Source organism: Eschrichtius robustus, chromosome 11, assembly GCF_028021215.1.
Source record: "Eschrichtius robustus isolate mEscRob2 chromosome 11, mEscRob2.pri, whole genome shotgun sequence".
Taxonomy (NCBI): Eukaryota; Metazoa; Chordata; class Mammalia; order Artiodactyla; family Eschrichtiidae; genus Eschrichtius; species Eschrichtius robustus.
This window is the reverse complement of record NC_090834.1, coordinates 76,660,760-76,677,465: the sequence shown is the minus strand read 5'-3', so window position 1 is coordinate 76,677,465 and position 16,706 is coordinate 76,660,760. Positions and strand designations below refer to the sequence as shown.

The window sequence follows — 16,706 nt, the reverse complement described above, 5'->3', positions numbered from 1 at the left end:
CCAAGCATTAGCCACAAAGCCCAGTGCGCAGGTGAGTAAGACAGAGCAATGTAAGAAATGAAGCGGCCACAGATTCTAGAAGTCTCTTTTATGGTACCCTCTTCTAGGGTTGCCCTGTCCATCCCTCCCATCCCTAATCAGAGGGTAGGGTTATTAGAGGCAATGGGGCCTGTGCCTCCAGACAGAAGATGCAACTGAGTATTTATAGGAAGGTTTATCTTAAGTACTTCTGAAGGGGTGAGGACGTAACTGTTCTTCTGCTTCTTAAACTTTAATTTGCCTATGAAATATCTTGAGGTCCGGTTAAAATGCAAATTCTGATTCAGAAGGTCTGGGGCTAGGCCCGAGGTTCTGCATTTCTACCAAGCCTCCAGGGGATGCTATTACTGCTGGTCCATAGACCATACTTTTATTAATGAGGGTTAAAGCACAAAAAGTAGCCAGAACAAAGAAAGGAAAGAAGGAGGGAGGGAGGGAGGGAGGAAGGAGGGGTGGGGGAGGGGAGAAAAGAAAGAAGGAAAACTGAAGACAAAAAGGAACCAGTGTACGCTGGCAAATCCAATTCTCACCTCTCTCTTCTACTGTGGATCCAGCTCTCAACTAGGACCAAGTAAGAGTCTGCTCATAGGGTAAGAATTCCCCAACCTGATCACAAGTATTACCATTTCCCAGACAACCTAACTCATCTACATCTTTGCGTTAAGACGCTGATCTTTGCGCTAAGGCACTCATCCATCCTTTGCAGTAAGAGCCACTACAAAAGACACAAAACTGTCAAAGGGAGGACATTTGGACCCATTAGCATCTTAAGGGACACACTGTAGATTTCTTAGTAGCATCTGGAGAAATAGTGTAAGTAAGAGTCCTTGACTTGGAGTCAGACCTAGATGCTAGTCCCAGACCTGCCTGGAATCCTGTACAAGTCCCTACTGTTTATTCACTAAATATTTAGTAAGCACCTACTATGTGCTAGACACTGTTCTAGGTGCAGGGGATACAGCTGTGAACAAGAGAGGCAAAGCCCTGGTTCTCATGGAGCTGAAAGTCTAATAGAGGAAGACACAAGATAATAAATACATAACATGTCTAGAGTAGACTGCTCTGGTTCTGGAGAAAACTAAAGCAGGGCAAGGAGATATAAAAGGATGGATTGCTATTTTATATAGGGTTGTCAGAAAAAGCGCCACTGATAAAGGGGCATCTGAGCAGGGACTGAGGTTAAGAGAATGAGCAGCGTCAATATCTGGGGAAGACATTCCAGGCAGAAAGAATAAGTGCAAAGGCCCCGAGGCTCGGCTTCATCATCTCCAAAATAAAGAGGTAAGGAAACAGGATCTTTGTGATACAGTTCTAAGCTTCCAGAGCCTGCCAGCCAGGAGCAGGAGAGGCTTTGGAGGTTGGGGGAAATGACCTATGCTGTGTGAAAAGGCCAGGGTGGTGAAACCCATAGGCCACCTTGATAGCCCCCTCCTTTTTCACAGTCTTATACATCTCTCATTCCAACTCTGTTTCGAGGAGAAAATCACCCAGTTGTTTTTAAGAAACAAAAATAATCTGTCCTCTTAAGGGAGAGATATTTTAAAACCACTGAATGGATTTTTCCTTCCCAGCTTTTTTTTTTTTTTTATTGATACATCTCTTCTCCTTCCAGTTCTAAAATAAGCACCCTGTCTGCCCATACACTAATCCAAAGGCAACACAGTGCAGATGGCGTGGGCCTGGGGAGAGCCAGGCGGAGGTTGCTTGGAAGGCACCAGACCCGGAGAAAAGGCACCAGGACAGCCTGACCAGCCTGGCTTCGCCCATGGCCTGCTTCTTCCGAATCCAGGTGACGAGACGTTCTTAAAAACAGCAGTGGAATGTGGTGAGAGTTGGCATTTGCAAATGACAAATTTCTGACCAAATTCCAGTTCTTTGGAATGGAAAACCAGCAGTTTCCTGTTACAAAATGTACCAACAGTTCATGCCTAATACATGGGTGTGGGCAATGCATATACTTCACATCTAAATTTGGCTAAAAATATATCAAAGCTGGCATATTTTTAGCCAGGTAAACATTTCTAGGGACTAGGTCAAATTTATATTGGTTCTGCTCTGCAATCCAGAGAAGAAATGATTCCAAATGATGAGAAGCAGGGACCCAAGGGGAAAACCACACAGTTCCCCCAGGCAAATTGGGAGTCACTGATTCTTAGTGACCATCTCCTGTTTGGGAGTGCTTCCCAGGACTAAATAGTTTGTCCTTTCCCAATAGAGAGGCAGCACCTTTTAAAGAACAGAGCCCCAGGCTACTTTAGGAAGGCAAATCTTAGTTGGGTTTTACTACCTCTCACGCTAAAGAACCTTAAACAAGTTGTTTTCCATCTCTGTGCCCTCATCTCTCTTCCCCACCCTCAACTAGATTTGGGTGTAGTTAGGAGCAGCACAGAGGGAAGACCACACGGTGGGTAAGGATGCATGCTCTGCCAGCACTGCTGAGTTTCAGGCCTGGTTCCTCCATTTATAGGTGGGTGACCTTGGGCAAGTTGCTTATGGTCTACCTGCCTTGGTTCACCTGTAAAATGGAGAGAATAACAAACGTGCTTACCTCAGAGGTTATTGCTTTTATGATGATGAAATGGGTAAATCCATATAAAATGCTTAGAAGAACACCCAGCACATAGTAAGTGCTCAGTAAATAAGTGATCTTATCTACCCCATGCCAGGCATTTTTATATACACTATTGCTTTGATCTGCACGACCCACTGAAATGCTACACTTTCCCTCAAGCAGCGGCGGCTTGGTTAGACTGACTTGTCCAAGCTGCAGTTCAACAACTATTTATTGAGGGCCTACAGTGTCCCAGGCCCTACACCAGCACTGGGGAAGTTAGATGTCCAGTAAATAAATGGGGAGGTAGGATCTTAACCTAGGTCTCTCTGATTTCCAGCCTGGGGGTGGGGCTCTAAGGTGTTTGGTAGAAAAAGCACAGATGTGAAATTAGAGAGTTCCAATACTGACTCCGTGTGATCTTGGTCAAGTTACCGACCTCCTTTGCACCTCATACATGAAACTGATGAAATGCCACAAGCCTTATCACATTGTGGTGAAGCTTAAATGAGATGATGTATGGAGAGTGGCCCATGGGAGGTGTTGAATGGTGGTCTGTTGCCACAATTATATGATCCACAAAGAGGGCCTGGTTTTCTGATCCACTAAGCCAAATGCAAAAGCTTTCAAATATGAAAGAATTAGGAGAACAGACTTGTGGTTGCCAAGCGGGACAGGGTTTGGGGATGGATGGATTGGGAGCTTGGGATTTGCAGATGCAAATGATTATATACAGAATGGATAAACAACAAGGTCCTACTGTATAGCACAAGGAACTATATTCAATATCTTGTGATAAACCGTAATGGAAAAGAATATGAAAAAGAATGTATATATATGTATAACTGAATCACTTTGCTCTACAGCAGAAATTAACACAACATTGTAAATCAACTATACTTCAATAAATTTTTCTTTTAAAACAATACTTAACTACTTAGTAGATGGAGGGGAAAAGAACATAGCTCAGGGCTGGTTCTAATTCTTTAAAACATCAGGCACTTCAGAACAGAACATCTGATCGCCATGAGTGAGGTGGAAAGGACACTGGGCCAGGAGTCAGGGGGCCTGGATCCCAGTTTTTGCTCTGCCCTCAAAGCTGGGTGACCATGGGCAAGTCACGCCCCCCTCTGGGCTATGTTTCCCCATCTGCACAATGGAGCTTTGGGAATAGATGGCCTCCAAGGTCTACACTGTCTCAGACATCCCAAATATCTAGTCCATAGAGGCACAGATCACTAAGCAGACATCCAAGTAAGCCTGATTCTTCTAAATCTGGTTTTGTCACCCAAATGGTACTTTCCCCTCCAGCGCTTGCCTTCCTCTGTCCAGAGACAGTTAACAAGCAAAGTTCACACACTGGAAGGTCTGACAGCTCCAGGATGCTCGTGGCCCACATTTTTTGACGTCAACATGCGTCACTCTCAGGTCTGAAAAGAATCAAAGCAAACCAGTATGAAATGGGGACTGTCTGCAGAGCTGCAGCAGGAGTACAGGAAAGCGGTCCTGTCAGCTGTCAGGCACATGGCCCTGCCCAGCCCACCAGCACGGGGGTGACCTGGGGGACAGCAGCCGCAGCAGCCAGAGGAGACCATGCCCAGATTGCAGCAAGATGTGAGCAAAATCCAACGGGGCTCCTCATTCTGTAAATGCAGAGCCTCTGGCAATAGGCTGGGACAGGCACAGGAGGCCCTGACAAGGAGACAGTGAGGAAGCCAAGGCCAGGGAAATGGAGAGCGGGCTCCAAGGAGAAGAGGGTTTGGAGGTTTGGTTTTCTAAAGCAGCACCCCAGTATAGGATTCAGGCCTCTTCCAACTCCTGGCAGAAGAAGGCAGTGGTTAAGAGCACAGATTTTGGACTCAGAAACACCAGGTTGGAATCCTGCAACTGTTCACACCAGCTGTGTGACCTGTAAAAGTTCCATGACCCTTCTCAGGCCTCTGCCCACTGACTCCTCACTTTTCTCCTTACTGATAAGACAAGGTGAATAACATGGGCTCAGAAAGTTAGTGTGAGGATTAAGTGAGATTTCGTATGGAAACGGCACATAAGTGGTTGCTGAAATCATTATTCCTGGAAGGCTTGTCCTATCCTCTTTTCTTAACCTACTAAAATCCTTCAGAAGCCTTCTCAGGTCCCCCCTTCCAAAGTTATTGGTGGGGGTGGGGATGGAATCTGCCAAAGCCCTCCAAAGCCCATCCAACCCTTCCCGTCTACTGTACCGCCATGATCACAGCTGGACAGACCTTCTTCCAGTGGAGCAGCCAGCCAGCTTGGATGCTGTAAACAGCCTTGTGTAAAGAATCTGCCTCCTCCTTCTACCCAACCAGGTGAGTTTTCCCAAGACCTGGCGTTGGAAAGCTTTGACACTGGCCTCGCTTGGCCACCCACCATCATGGGATCATCTCAGCTCACATGCCAAGAGGGAGTTCTGCAGAAGCCATATGGCTTAGCCGCAGCTTCAGGAACACAGCTGGTGCTCAATATCCACTCAATCCTGTTTTTCAACTCTTTCTTTTATCTTCGCCCTCCCATCCTTCTTTGCTTCTGCAAATAGGAACTAAGAACCTACTATGTGTTGATGCTGTACCAGCAGAGATCATGAGAGACACATCCCTGACCTCACGGAAGCCATGGTCCAGCTAAATAAGCAACCATAGTCCAAGCGATGGGGGCTCAGAGCAGGCTATGGGAGAACACAGGACAGATACTGCATCCGGACTGTGGTGGTGGCACAGGGCTTCCTGGACGAGATGGCACTAAGCCTGAACTTGAATGGGTCAAGGATGGGACGGGTTTAGCCAGGCAAAGGAGTTCTAAGTAGTGAGGAGAGGAAGAGGTTAAAGCAGACAAAGGAGCTTGCTTCCACTCATAGTCCTTGCCTGCTTCATGCCTAGATGAGTAAAATTCAACCAGGTATTTTCATATTTTAAAAAATTTCCTCATTAAAAAAGTCTCTTTTATACTTTCAACCTTGGAAACATCTCAGATTTTTATAAGAGATTATCAAATCAACCTGGATCTTATGATTTCCATAAAATTTCAGCAACCCTTCTCATAAAAGAAGAGGAATTAAGCCAAGATTCTCACACTACACCAGAAAGGAGATAAGGAGTCCAGACCCTAAACCCAGTGAAACAAACTTGGCCAGGCTATTTACTGTGAGTGAGTACACACACACACACACACACACACTCCTACTTGACACACACTCCTACCTCATATATGTTCTCATGGATACACCACAGATGTCAAGGGGATTGCTAATGTACACTCTTTAGCCAAGGCTTTGTTTTGCTTCCCAACATTTTGAAAAAGTTCAAACACAGAAAAGTTGAAAGACTCGCACATATATCTTCACCTAGATTCACCAGTTGTTAACATTTTACAACATTTTCTTTCTCCTTCTATCTACAGATACGCTCACCTTTTTTTTTTTTCTAAACCATTTGGGAGTTAGTTGCTGACATCAAGATACTTCACCTCTAAATATATCAGCATGTAACTCCCAAGAAAACGGACATTTTCTTACATTATCCCCAAACCATTAACATCGATGGGGTAATACTATCTAACATACAATCTGTATTCAGATATCTCCCATTGTCTCCAAAACGACCTTTCTAGCATTTATGGTTTTGCTTGTCAAGGATCTCTCATTGGATTTGGTTGTCATAGCTCTTTAGTCTCCTTTTCTAGAATAGTTTAGTTCTCCATCTACCTTTTAAATTTTTTTGTTCTTCATGACATTATCAGTTTTGAAGATCCCAGGCCTGTTGTCTTAACGATGACCCATGATCTGAATTTATCTGATTGCTTCTGCCAACAAATGATCAAATTCCCCATTTTTCCCTTCCTCTGTCCAGAACCAGCCTCGCCAGCTACACAGTGATAACGCCTCAGTGGACCTTGTGGCATCAGAACACTTAGAATTTTACAAATCCCAGAGAGGTTAACTGATATGATGAAGCAGCTAACGTTTATTTAATATTGAATGAATATATTCAATATTTCTAAACTCTGGGGCAGAGGGGAGGAGCCAGATGTCATATATACCACACCAAAGGAAATTTTACAGCAATTTACTTGGATTCCGTATTAACAATGCCTTTTCAGATATTTTTTAAAAAGTGCTTTCACACTTGCTATTTAAGAACCTTGACTTTGAGGTCAAACAGATAAGGGTTCAAGTCCTGAGGCTACCACTTAACCAGCTGTGCTAGTTGGAAAAGTAGCTTAACCTCTCTTACCCTTGGTTTCCTCAAAGGGTATTTATGGTGTAAGATGTTTAAACCAGAGTCTCATTCATAATAATTACCTCTATTAAGCTTTACAACAACTCTTCAAAAAAAGTAGAGCAAGTATCATCCTACTCATTTTATAGATTAGGCAACTGAAGCTCAAAAGACAATGTAACTTATTGAAGGTCATGCAGCAAAGCATCTAAAGAGACAAAATTAGAACCAAAGTTGCTGATTCCCAGAGCTGTCATTTCTATTCTCTTCAGGAAGTAGCTTCTATGTAACAGGATGTTGGGAGGATTAAATGAAATGATACATGCCTGGTGCTATGCATTATGCTGGTAAGAGGCTATGCTCTGCAAGTGTCAGTGCCCATTATTATTTTTCCGGTGTCACACTCTCGTAACTGATTTTGTTCAAAGGCTCCAAAAGAACTTTATAATTATCTTGACCAAGCCCCCTTTCCTACCCTATCTTCTCTTCCACCAAGACAGGGGAGGTTGGAACAAACCAAAATTCACTAAAGGTATTAAGGTTTCACTTAGAAGGAAAGAGAAAATCTTCTGAGGCTGTGGGGCTACTGTTTGCAAAACACAAAAGAGGGTCTGTTTTCCTTGGGAAATGGAGCACTAAGTCATGAGTCATTCTTTAGGTTCTGCGTGGGCGACTTGGGGTTCCTGCGAAAACTTTTGTGTCACTCACTAGTGTCTTGTGTGGACTGAAGCACAAAAGCCTGACCCAGTTTTGTTCCCAAAATCACATGAACCATTCTGCCCAAGACATTCTAGGAACACATTGTCCATCTCTTTGAACAATGTGACCAAGAGACAGAGTCACCATTGAAAGTGGCCCCGTGGCTGTCAGTAAAACACCACTGGGCAGCTGGCCATGCCTTGGGGCACCTTAATGACCAAGCTGATCACAAGGTTCAGCTCCCACCACAATCATGCCAGCAGTAAGGGAAGAGGGCTTTCCTTCTGCCTTCAGAACAATAAGAAACCATTCAGAAGCCCAATCAATGGGACTGTTCCATTCTTGGTCCTGGGCAGTGCTGTCAGATTGGCCAGCTCCACTCAATCACCTTGACAGTGCCAGCTCAGACTGGGTGTACAAAGGAGGTTCCCATAAGTTTGGTTTGCAGCAGATCCCTCAGCTTGGTTAGTGCTATAGAGATGGCATGTTTGGGACCAAAATGTGGAGGTTTCATTTCACGACTCTGGATATGACTACATTAATTTACTCTTGACCCTGACCCTCATTCATCTAACCAAAGCCCCGCTATGCTCTCTGCTTTCACAGTGCAAGTCATCTGTCCTCCATGTAATCAACCGTGCACTTGAGAGGCAGAGAGGTAGGGTAGAAAGAACACAGGCTTGGAATGAGGCAGATCTGGTTTCCAAACTTGGCTCTGACCTTGGGTAATAAAAATAGGCAATATCACATATTCCTTGCTTATTGCATGCCAGGCTCTGTGCTCAGCAACCTACCTGTATTATCTCACTGAATCTTCACAGACAACCTATAAGCATCATCGTTTCTGCTTCATAGATGAAGACACATTTAGAGACGTTAAATAACTTGCCCAAAGCCTGGATTTGAACCCAGGTCTGTCTCTCAGTTAAGTGTAATCTACCATTTAAAACGGTCTCCAAGTGATAACTTCCCTTGGTCTCAGCTTCCTCATATGAAAGGCATGGGCCACTTGACATTCTACCCAGTTTCTTGTGCATCACATTAAATTTCATATACATATAAAATTTATATATACATAAAATCATTTATAGCAGTCTACTACTACCTGGCACATAGCAGATGCCCCATAACTACTCCCTTCCCTGCTGCTGAGACTGATTCTAAGAAATAAGAGTCTCTGACCTTAAGCCAAAATCTCACTGGGTGGTTTGGCTTTTTCAGACTGGCTTCAGGAGCTTCACTAAGGCCTAATGAAAACACCTCTCTCAAGGCCACATCTCTTATGTCTTATAAGTCAATAAAATGGGACACCAAGACTTGGTGCTTCAATCTTGGTCACAGAGGAAGGGAGTATGAGAAGTGGGAAGCAAATCTAGCTATTCTGAAAGCTGGAAATTGGGCTGTAATTCCCCCAGCCTGGCCTTTGATGTGTGTGTGCTTACATGTGCTCATTACTTTAAGCTGTTCCATGTGTATGTATTTGTATATGTGTGTGTATATATGTATATATACACATATCCAGAAGTAGATGTATTTATACACACATATATACACACGTAATGATACCCTAAATTAGCCACCAGTCCCACCCTTAAAGTGTCTTCAGAAAGTTAACCCATGGAATAAGCAATAATACGTGAACTATAAACATTCTTGCATGTTGGCAGATAACCACGCTACACATTCCCCCTCCAAGAACCGAGGAAGAGAAGAAAGGGAATAACACAATAGCAGAAAAATGCACTAATCAAATCCATAATCAACTTTGATGATGGAGCAAGGATTCTAATCAAAACACAATGGGGCAAAGTTGCAACAGGTTGCAAGCTTGGAGCTGCGCTCTCTTCCCAGGGGCCTCGCCTGCGCTTTCTTTTTAAACATCTAAAACACCCACAGAGGATTTCAATCACTTCTAATTACTTTTTTAAAGAAATGAGTTGCAAGTTGAACCCCAGGCTCCTAAAAACAGGAAATATCAAAATATTATATATATATAATTTTTTTCCCCTGCAACTGCTTCTTAAAAATAGGCTAACCTCTCCTCAAATAGCTCACAAGCATTCCTTATCTGAAGGTCAGCCGGACAGAGTTTCTGAACTAACACAGAGCAGATCTCTAAAACAATTCTTTGCACGTGGTCATAATTTATACGCCATGTTAACAGAGCAGATGCTGTAAATGTTCATTCTTGGGGGAAGGCCCAGGTATCCCAACACCAGGAGGGGAATTCGGGAGGGATGTGTGGCTGCAGAGCAGTTCCTCTCTCTGGGGGTCGAGCCCCAGCTGTAGGTTTGTGGGAGAGATTCAAGGTGAGGGGTTTGGCAAGTCGACAGTGGGGCTGCACCTAAAAGCTAGCTGCTGGCTGCGTCAGGTCTTTTCACACTTGATGGCGATGGACAGCAGGCTTGGGGGAGAACAGGTTGTCACTGGCTCAAGAGAGTCGCTGCCTAATAAGAGCCACGAGACCCACGTCCTTTCCGCATCACTACCATGTTGGATATTCTGAACCCTAAGCTGCTAATAATAATCACTGTCATTTCCCAAGGGGCTGTTATGAAACAAGTCTTTTATGGACACCATCCTTCCACCTTCTCATAACTACCCTGGCATGCTCAGGATTACTACGGACCACGAAGGCAGCACGCAAATCCAATCCCTCAACTGCAAGAAGCCTTTGTTCTTTGCTCATGATTACCTTTCAAAACGAAGACACCAGATACGAAGCAATCACCTGTTAGGCGAAGGTGCGGCTTCCCGGTGGCGACACCCACTCCTGCTCTGCACCACTGTGTGGCCCTGCTCCTCCTCCTTCCCTGGCATGTTCACATCACCCCCTCTCCTCCCCAGCCAGCCATTCCTGCCCATCTCTGGAGCCCGCCATCTCCTGCCTCCTCCGTGAGGCCCTCAGGACTTCTCCAGCCATGGTGGCCTTTTCCTTCCTTTCAGCCCCAAGCATACCTCTCAGCCCTCTTCGTGTTGTGCCTGATGCCCTTGGTACATCAAGTCATGCCTCCCAACTAGACTATAAGATCTCCAAGGCCCAGGCCGTGTCTTATCACCCTGTACCTCCGCCAGAGCATCCAGGAGGAAGGCAGCTGTGAAGAGGGGAAGACCCCCAGCCTGGAAGCCAGACCAACCTGAGCTGGGCCCCCGACTCGCCACCCTGGAGCAGGATGACCTGGAGCAAGTTATTCTACCTTTTGCTAAGTCCTGCTTACTCGTCCCGCTCAATGGCTAGAGCAGTGGTCTTAGAAATCAGGGCCTGCGAGTAACTGGCAAGTCCCTATGAGTCTCTCTCTACAGCATGCTGGTTTAGGACATGGAGTCCAGAGACAGACTGTCCGAGTCCTAATTCTACTTCTGCTACTCACGGGGTTACTAACCCGGTCCTTGCCTCAGTTTCCTCATGTGTAAAATGAGAATAATAACACTTGTCTCATTGGATTGGTGTAAGAATCAAAGGAGGTCTTTTAGAACAATTCCTGGCACATAGGAAGTGCTATGTGATGACTCGCCATTATTATATTATTGTCATTAAAGAAGATGTTACAGGAAATTACCGTCATAGAAAATGTTATATATGCTTTAAGTGTTACTGTGGGAATGAAATGAGATCGTATGTAAAGAGCCTGGCACATCAGGCACTTCTCTCATCTTCCCACCATGGCTGCTACTGTATTAGGCATGTGACAGATGCTCTGTAAATCCTTGCGAACTGAATGATACCTTCTCAAGGGCTTGACAGAATAAGCTATGCCTTTTCTCACTGAGAGGCTATTCGATCTACGTTCAACAATGCCCCATCTCTTGGTTTAGCGATACAAATAGCTCATCTTATTGAGTGTTTCCTATTTGCCTGACACTGGGCTTTACACGTTACTTATATATGTCTATACATATGTCTATATGATATATGTATATGTTTATATATAAACATATGTATATATGACACTTTACATATGTTCTTTTTCTTAATCCTCATAATTTGTGTGGTTGTTTAACGTCCATTTTTACAGATGGGAACAGTGAGGCCCAGAGAGGTTAATGGACTAGGTCACCAGCTAGTACATGGTGGAGACAGGATACCAGGGATATCCACCTGACTTTAAAGCCTGTGCTACTGACCACTGCACAACCCAGCCTTCTCCCCAAAGCCCCCTGAATAAAAGGGGAGTCAGATGCCCCAAGATATCATTTGCCATTTAACTCATCATCTCCTGAGTATCCTCTAGTGATAAATACCAGGTTTTGAGTCCAGGACTACCAGATGTGTCAAGTCTGACACAGTCCTCGATCCGTATGGAGAGGCTTTCCTGGATGGTGAATGGACACCATGTCAGGCAAAGGGGGAGGAAGCCTTGTCCAAAGATGGGAAAACCCCTTTTGCCAATGTCACTTGGATGCCAGGGTGAGGCAGTGAGACAAAGGATCTGTACCTGCCACAGAGAAGAGCCTCCAGGAAGCTCGGCCATGAATAAAGAAAGGGCAGGCTGGTAAAAAACAGGATAGCCCACTGGGAAGTGGCCAGTTTCCTCAGCAATCCATCCAAACCATCCACATGGTCAGTACACAAGGTCCCACTGAGGGCAAGGCAGGTGGCGTGGGGGCAGCCAGGGGACTGTGGGCCAAGGGCGAGGGAGAGAAGAAAAGCCTCGAGGGAACAGGACCACACCAGCTCCTCCGGCAGCAGCTGGAGATCACTTTTTCAGGAAAAAGAGGGATGAATCACCTTTCCAGAGCCTGCCCATGGCAAGTCCACCGACAGTGTTTGTTAAATGAAGGGTCAAATGGGCAACAGTAGAACAGTTGCCTGGGTAGCAACGATCCCAGTGTCCACTTTCCCCCTCATTCCTTGGGTCCTCCTCATCAGGCTGGAGGCTGTGTGTCACATCCCGGAGTCACTGCTCTGGCCTCCTGCATACCACCCACCACACCTCATCAGCCCCGTCTCCAAGGATGGAGGGGAAACCCTCACAAGGTTGCACCCCCAAGCTCATTCCCATTTCAGAGCCCACGTACAAACCTGTGTCGAAGGCAGAAAAAGAGCGCAGAGCACAAAACCCTGGCAGAGACAGGCCCTGGGAGCACTGGGGGAAATCTTTCTCCCACACACCATCACTCAAACCTGTCAGCTTCCAAACATGTTTAGCAAGTGCAGCAGCAAGGGGCATGCTTATCAGCCTGGCGTGGGAGCTTAATCTGCTTTGAGGGCCTTCTCCAACCCAGAGTTCCAAAAGTCTGCTTACAATTAGCTTCCAGCTCCAGTTCCTCCACCAGAAAGGCTAGGAATGTGTTGAGTTCTAGCCTCTGATCAGAGAAATCTCCAGGAGAAGGTGGAGACAGTGTCAGCAGAGAACAAGTGCCAAAAAGGTCAGCTGGTCTGTTGCCACTTCCCTGACACCAGCCCCAAACTACCTCCCCCGCTGGCTTCCCGCCTCTCCTGACCGGGACAGTCACATCCGTCAGGTCTGCCTGTCCCCAAAAGTCCCTGCTGACTAACTGCCAAGAAAATACAGCACGCCCCTGCTCCCTCCTACCAGAAGCGGAAAAAAGAAAAAAAAAGCAGCAGAGAGGGCAGGAGGCCAGGAGAACCTGATTGGCCCTTGCTGATTTCCTTAAAAGAGATTGCATGGCTAGGGCCCGTCACCCAGCCGAATTGGGTGATGCGGGCTCTGTCTGGAAAGGTAGAAGTCGTCAATTCTTTTCAAGTCATCCCCCCACCCCGGCCCCAGTCACCCGGGCTACCGGCATCAGGATCTGCTACCCAGGAAGGAGGAGCTTAGCTTCGGGCAGCCATTCTGAGGCAGGCACCCCCGCCCACCGCAACAGCCAGCCGAGACGCTAGGAGTCTCCAGCTGCCTGCCTCCGCTGGTGCACCGAGCACTTCTACTGCAGTCCCAGCACCGTGCCTGGAATCCTGTCAACCCAAAGGATGGGGCAGGGGCAGGCATCTTCAAGACGAGGGGAGCAGGTGCACTGCCACCCCCAGACCCCTTTCCTTGGATCTTTCAGCCAGGCCAGAGGGCGTGGAGCCCAACGAGGCCTCGGACCATTCCTTGGCAGGGACAGAATCTCTGCTGAACCGACCGACACACAGACAGACAGACGCTGCAGCAGACACTGCCTTCTTGGGGCCAAGCTCTCAACATGCAGAACCTGACTTTTCCAGTGCGGCACAGTTTTGAGAACACCCAGACCGTGCCCGCCAGAAGGAAGCCGCAGACGTGCCCGCACCCCGGTCTCACAGAGCTCCTTAAGGCAAACCTCGGTCACCCGGCCACACCCACTGGCCAGCCCACTCTCCGCGCGCAACCCCCAATCTGCCGGCCTAAGTGGGACGGTTCCCTTCTCAGCCCACAGGGTAGCCCTGTCCCCTATCCGGCCATGCCAACACCCCCCCCCGCAAGTATTCACCCTTCTCCCAGAACAGTGCCCCGGCACACAGCACCTCTCACCTGGGTATCGAACCCGTTTTCCACCGAGCCGCTCATCCGCAGCGGGAGCCCCTCCCCCGCCGGCTCCTGCAGCCCCTGAGATTTCAGGGGGATCTGGCTAGGGTAGGCGGTCTTGCTCACCTCCACCTTGCTTCCTAACTTGAGGTAGCAGGGCTGGGGGCCCGCCCGGGCTGGGGGCACGTGCAGGATGGGCGCGGCGCTGTGCACGGGTTTGGGCAGTCCCGACTTCATTTTGGAGGCGACCAGGATGGCCGGCATCTTCTCCCGGGGCTTCGGCTTTCCCAGCACGTCCCTGGCAGCGGCGGCGGAGGCGACCGCTAAAGGCAGCGCGGGCAGCAGAGCAGGCGCCGGGCTTCGGCCCGAGAGGCGCCCACCACCAGCCGAGGGAAAGAAAAAAATATCCCCGGGTCGGGGATCTCGGAGCAATCCGGCGAGCTCGCCTTGGTCTCGGCGCTCAGCTGGTCCCACCTGGACGGATGCTGCAGCCGGGTTTCACGCCCCTCCTGGGCGGCCTGTTCAAGGGCTCCGGGTGCCCAGGAGCTGTTGCCTCTTGTGATTCTCCTCCTGGGAACTCGAGGCTTGGACGCCCATATTAACTTGTCACTGCATCTCCGAAGTGAGGAAGCCCCTTTGGAAGAGAAGCGGCGGGGACCCACGCCTCACGCTCCGGGAGGCTGCGGGTGTGAGCGGGCGAGCTAAGGAGCAAGCAGCTGGGGAAGGGAAAGAACGATAGGGGGGAGAGGGAGGGCGCACGGAGCCCAAGACGTCTTCACCGAGAGGCAGCTGCCGCCCTGATCGCGAGCACCGCAGTGTCACCCGCTACGCAGAGGCGCGGCGAGAGCTCCCGAAAGGTCTCTCTACGCGTGACAGTCACCACTGCCCAGAAACCCGCCGGACAGATAGCACCTCGGCGCCTGCGGGTCTGCACATGCTCCGTGCGCTACAGCGCAGCAGGGCTGTGGCCGTGGGGCGCGGGCACCGGGACGCGCGGCTGGCGGGCTGGGCAGGGCTGCGCAGCGCTCGCGAGCGGCCGCCGCGCTTCCCGGGAAGGCTCCGCTGGCTGCGGGGCTCCGCGCAGGGGAGGACAGCCTGCTACCCGCGCGGCTGCGGCGCGCGCTGACAGCCCGGGCCGCCCCGGCGCGCCGATTGGTCCGTGGCGGGCCAATCTGCAGCCGCGGCTCTCACTGCAAAGGGGGGCGTGGCCTCAACTCCCGGGCCGCCGCCGAAACTCTGGGGCCGCGCTTGGCCGCAAGTACAAAGCCAGCTGGTGGCCGCTCTGCAGCGCTGCTCGGGCTTCGCGCTCCCCCGCGGGCTGACACCCCCGCGTCCCTGAAACCTTTTGAAAAATGCCCTTTCGAACGCAAGCGCCCGCCTCGGGGCCCCGCGGGAAAGGCTCCGGGGAAGTTTGTTTCCTTTTTCAAATTGTTCTGGTCACCTTAACGGTCTGAGGCTTCCGGAGTCGCGCCTGCAGCCCCGCGGCCCCCCATCTGGTCTGGGCAGGGCCGTTCCTCGTCTCCCGCTTTAAGGACGCGCCAGCCATTTCTTCTCTTTTCTGCCAGCTCTTCCAGGCGGGCTGGGGGGCCTCCGAATAGCTTCCTCTCCAGCTTTCAAAGGCTGCACATTTCACTTAACTATTTGAAGTATTTATAGGCACATACAATACCCAGCGAAGCCTCCCGCCCCAAGACGGTTCCTCCTTGCAACCTACCACAGACTGGCCAGAGGAAGCCAGGAGAAGCTCCATGACCCCGGCGGGCTCGGGCTAAATTCTGCTGCGCTTCATGTAGGAGCCTCTCCCTGTCCGCGCCTCGGACGCACTGGCCCTACAGGTTCCTCGACTTTAATTCGCCTGAGGACTTCTCTCCTGTCCCAGGTGCTCTATGGGTTCCTCGCTGAGAGTTGGAAGAGATGACACAGGCAGGCCAGCCCCCTCATTGATGAGAAGCTCCCACCCCTGTAGAACGACCTGGATTTAAATCGGGCAAGTTCTCTGACAAAGCTTACAAAACTTCGGTTCTCACTGGGAGTAAGGAAGGGGTTTGACTACATATATATAATATACTGTTGTTTGGTTAAATGAGATCGTTCATTACAGTCATTTAGCACAGGTACTTAGCTATGTGAGAGACCAGTAAGTTGGGTATTATTATCCCTATTATTAAATTACTGCTTCTCACAACACCCCCCCCCCACCCCACCCCAGTCATCTCTGTTTATAAGCTGTTTCTCTTCTCTGGCTCTGAGATACAGGTTTTCACAGTATGCCCACCCTATAGCCTGATTTTCAATGCCGATAGCATTGATTTGTCATTATCCAGATCGCAGGAAATAAAGTTTTAAAACAATCTCTCAAAGCAGTATTAAGAAATAAGAAGGACTCTTACCCTGGCCTGCTCCCTTTCCTATCTTATCTCCACCCATTCTATGCAGCAACTTTCTACTCTAGCGAGACTGAAATGCACACAGTCTTGTATACAATTTCAGGTATTCCTCCCTCTGAAATTAAAGCACATGTGGCCCGTGCCACTTACTTAGCACTCAGCCCTTTACCATCTGATGCCACCTTGTTATTTATCGTTTCATGTTTATTTTCTTCTTAAAGAGAAGGCCTCTTGAAGTTAGGAACTGCATTTTTAACCTTCATTAGATTCTCTCAGCATTGAGTATAATGCTGTGGACAGAATAGCTACCCGGATTGTCATCAAATGGATGAGTAAATGGTGCCAG

General features: G+C 48.6%; 1 protein-coding gene across 6 annotated transcripts in view; it reads right to left on the bottom strand.

The window, feature by feature from the left end:
* NAV2 (neuron navigator 2) overlaps window positions 1–16,706 on the bottom strand; it is a 746,877-nt gene that overhangs the window by 382,409 nt on the left and 347,762 nt on the right. For 4 of the 6 annotated variants that reach the window (XR_011075520.1, XM_068556813.1, XM_068556815.1 and 1 more), the window contains exon 1: window positions 13,980–14,831. The exons of 1 other annotated variant lie outside the window; for it this stretch is intronic. Coding sequence is in view for 4 of the 5 variants with exons in the window: in XM_068556813.1 (XP_068412914.1) it covers window positions 13,980–14,237 (258 nt within the window). In the remaining variant the exon portion in view is untranslated. Of the gene's footprint in view, window positions 1–13,979; window positions 14,832–16,706 lie in introns of those variants that run through there. One more of the 6 variants, XM_068556817.1, reaches the window with a different exon arrangement.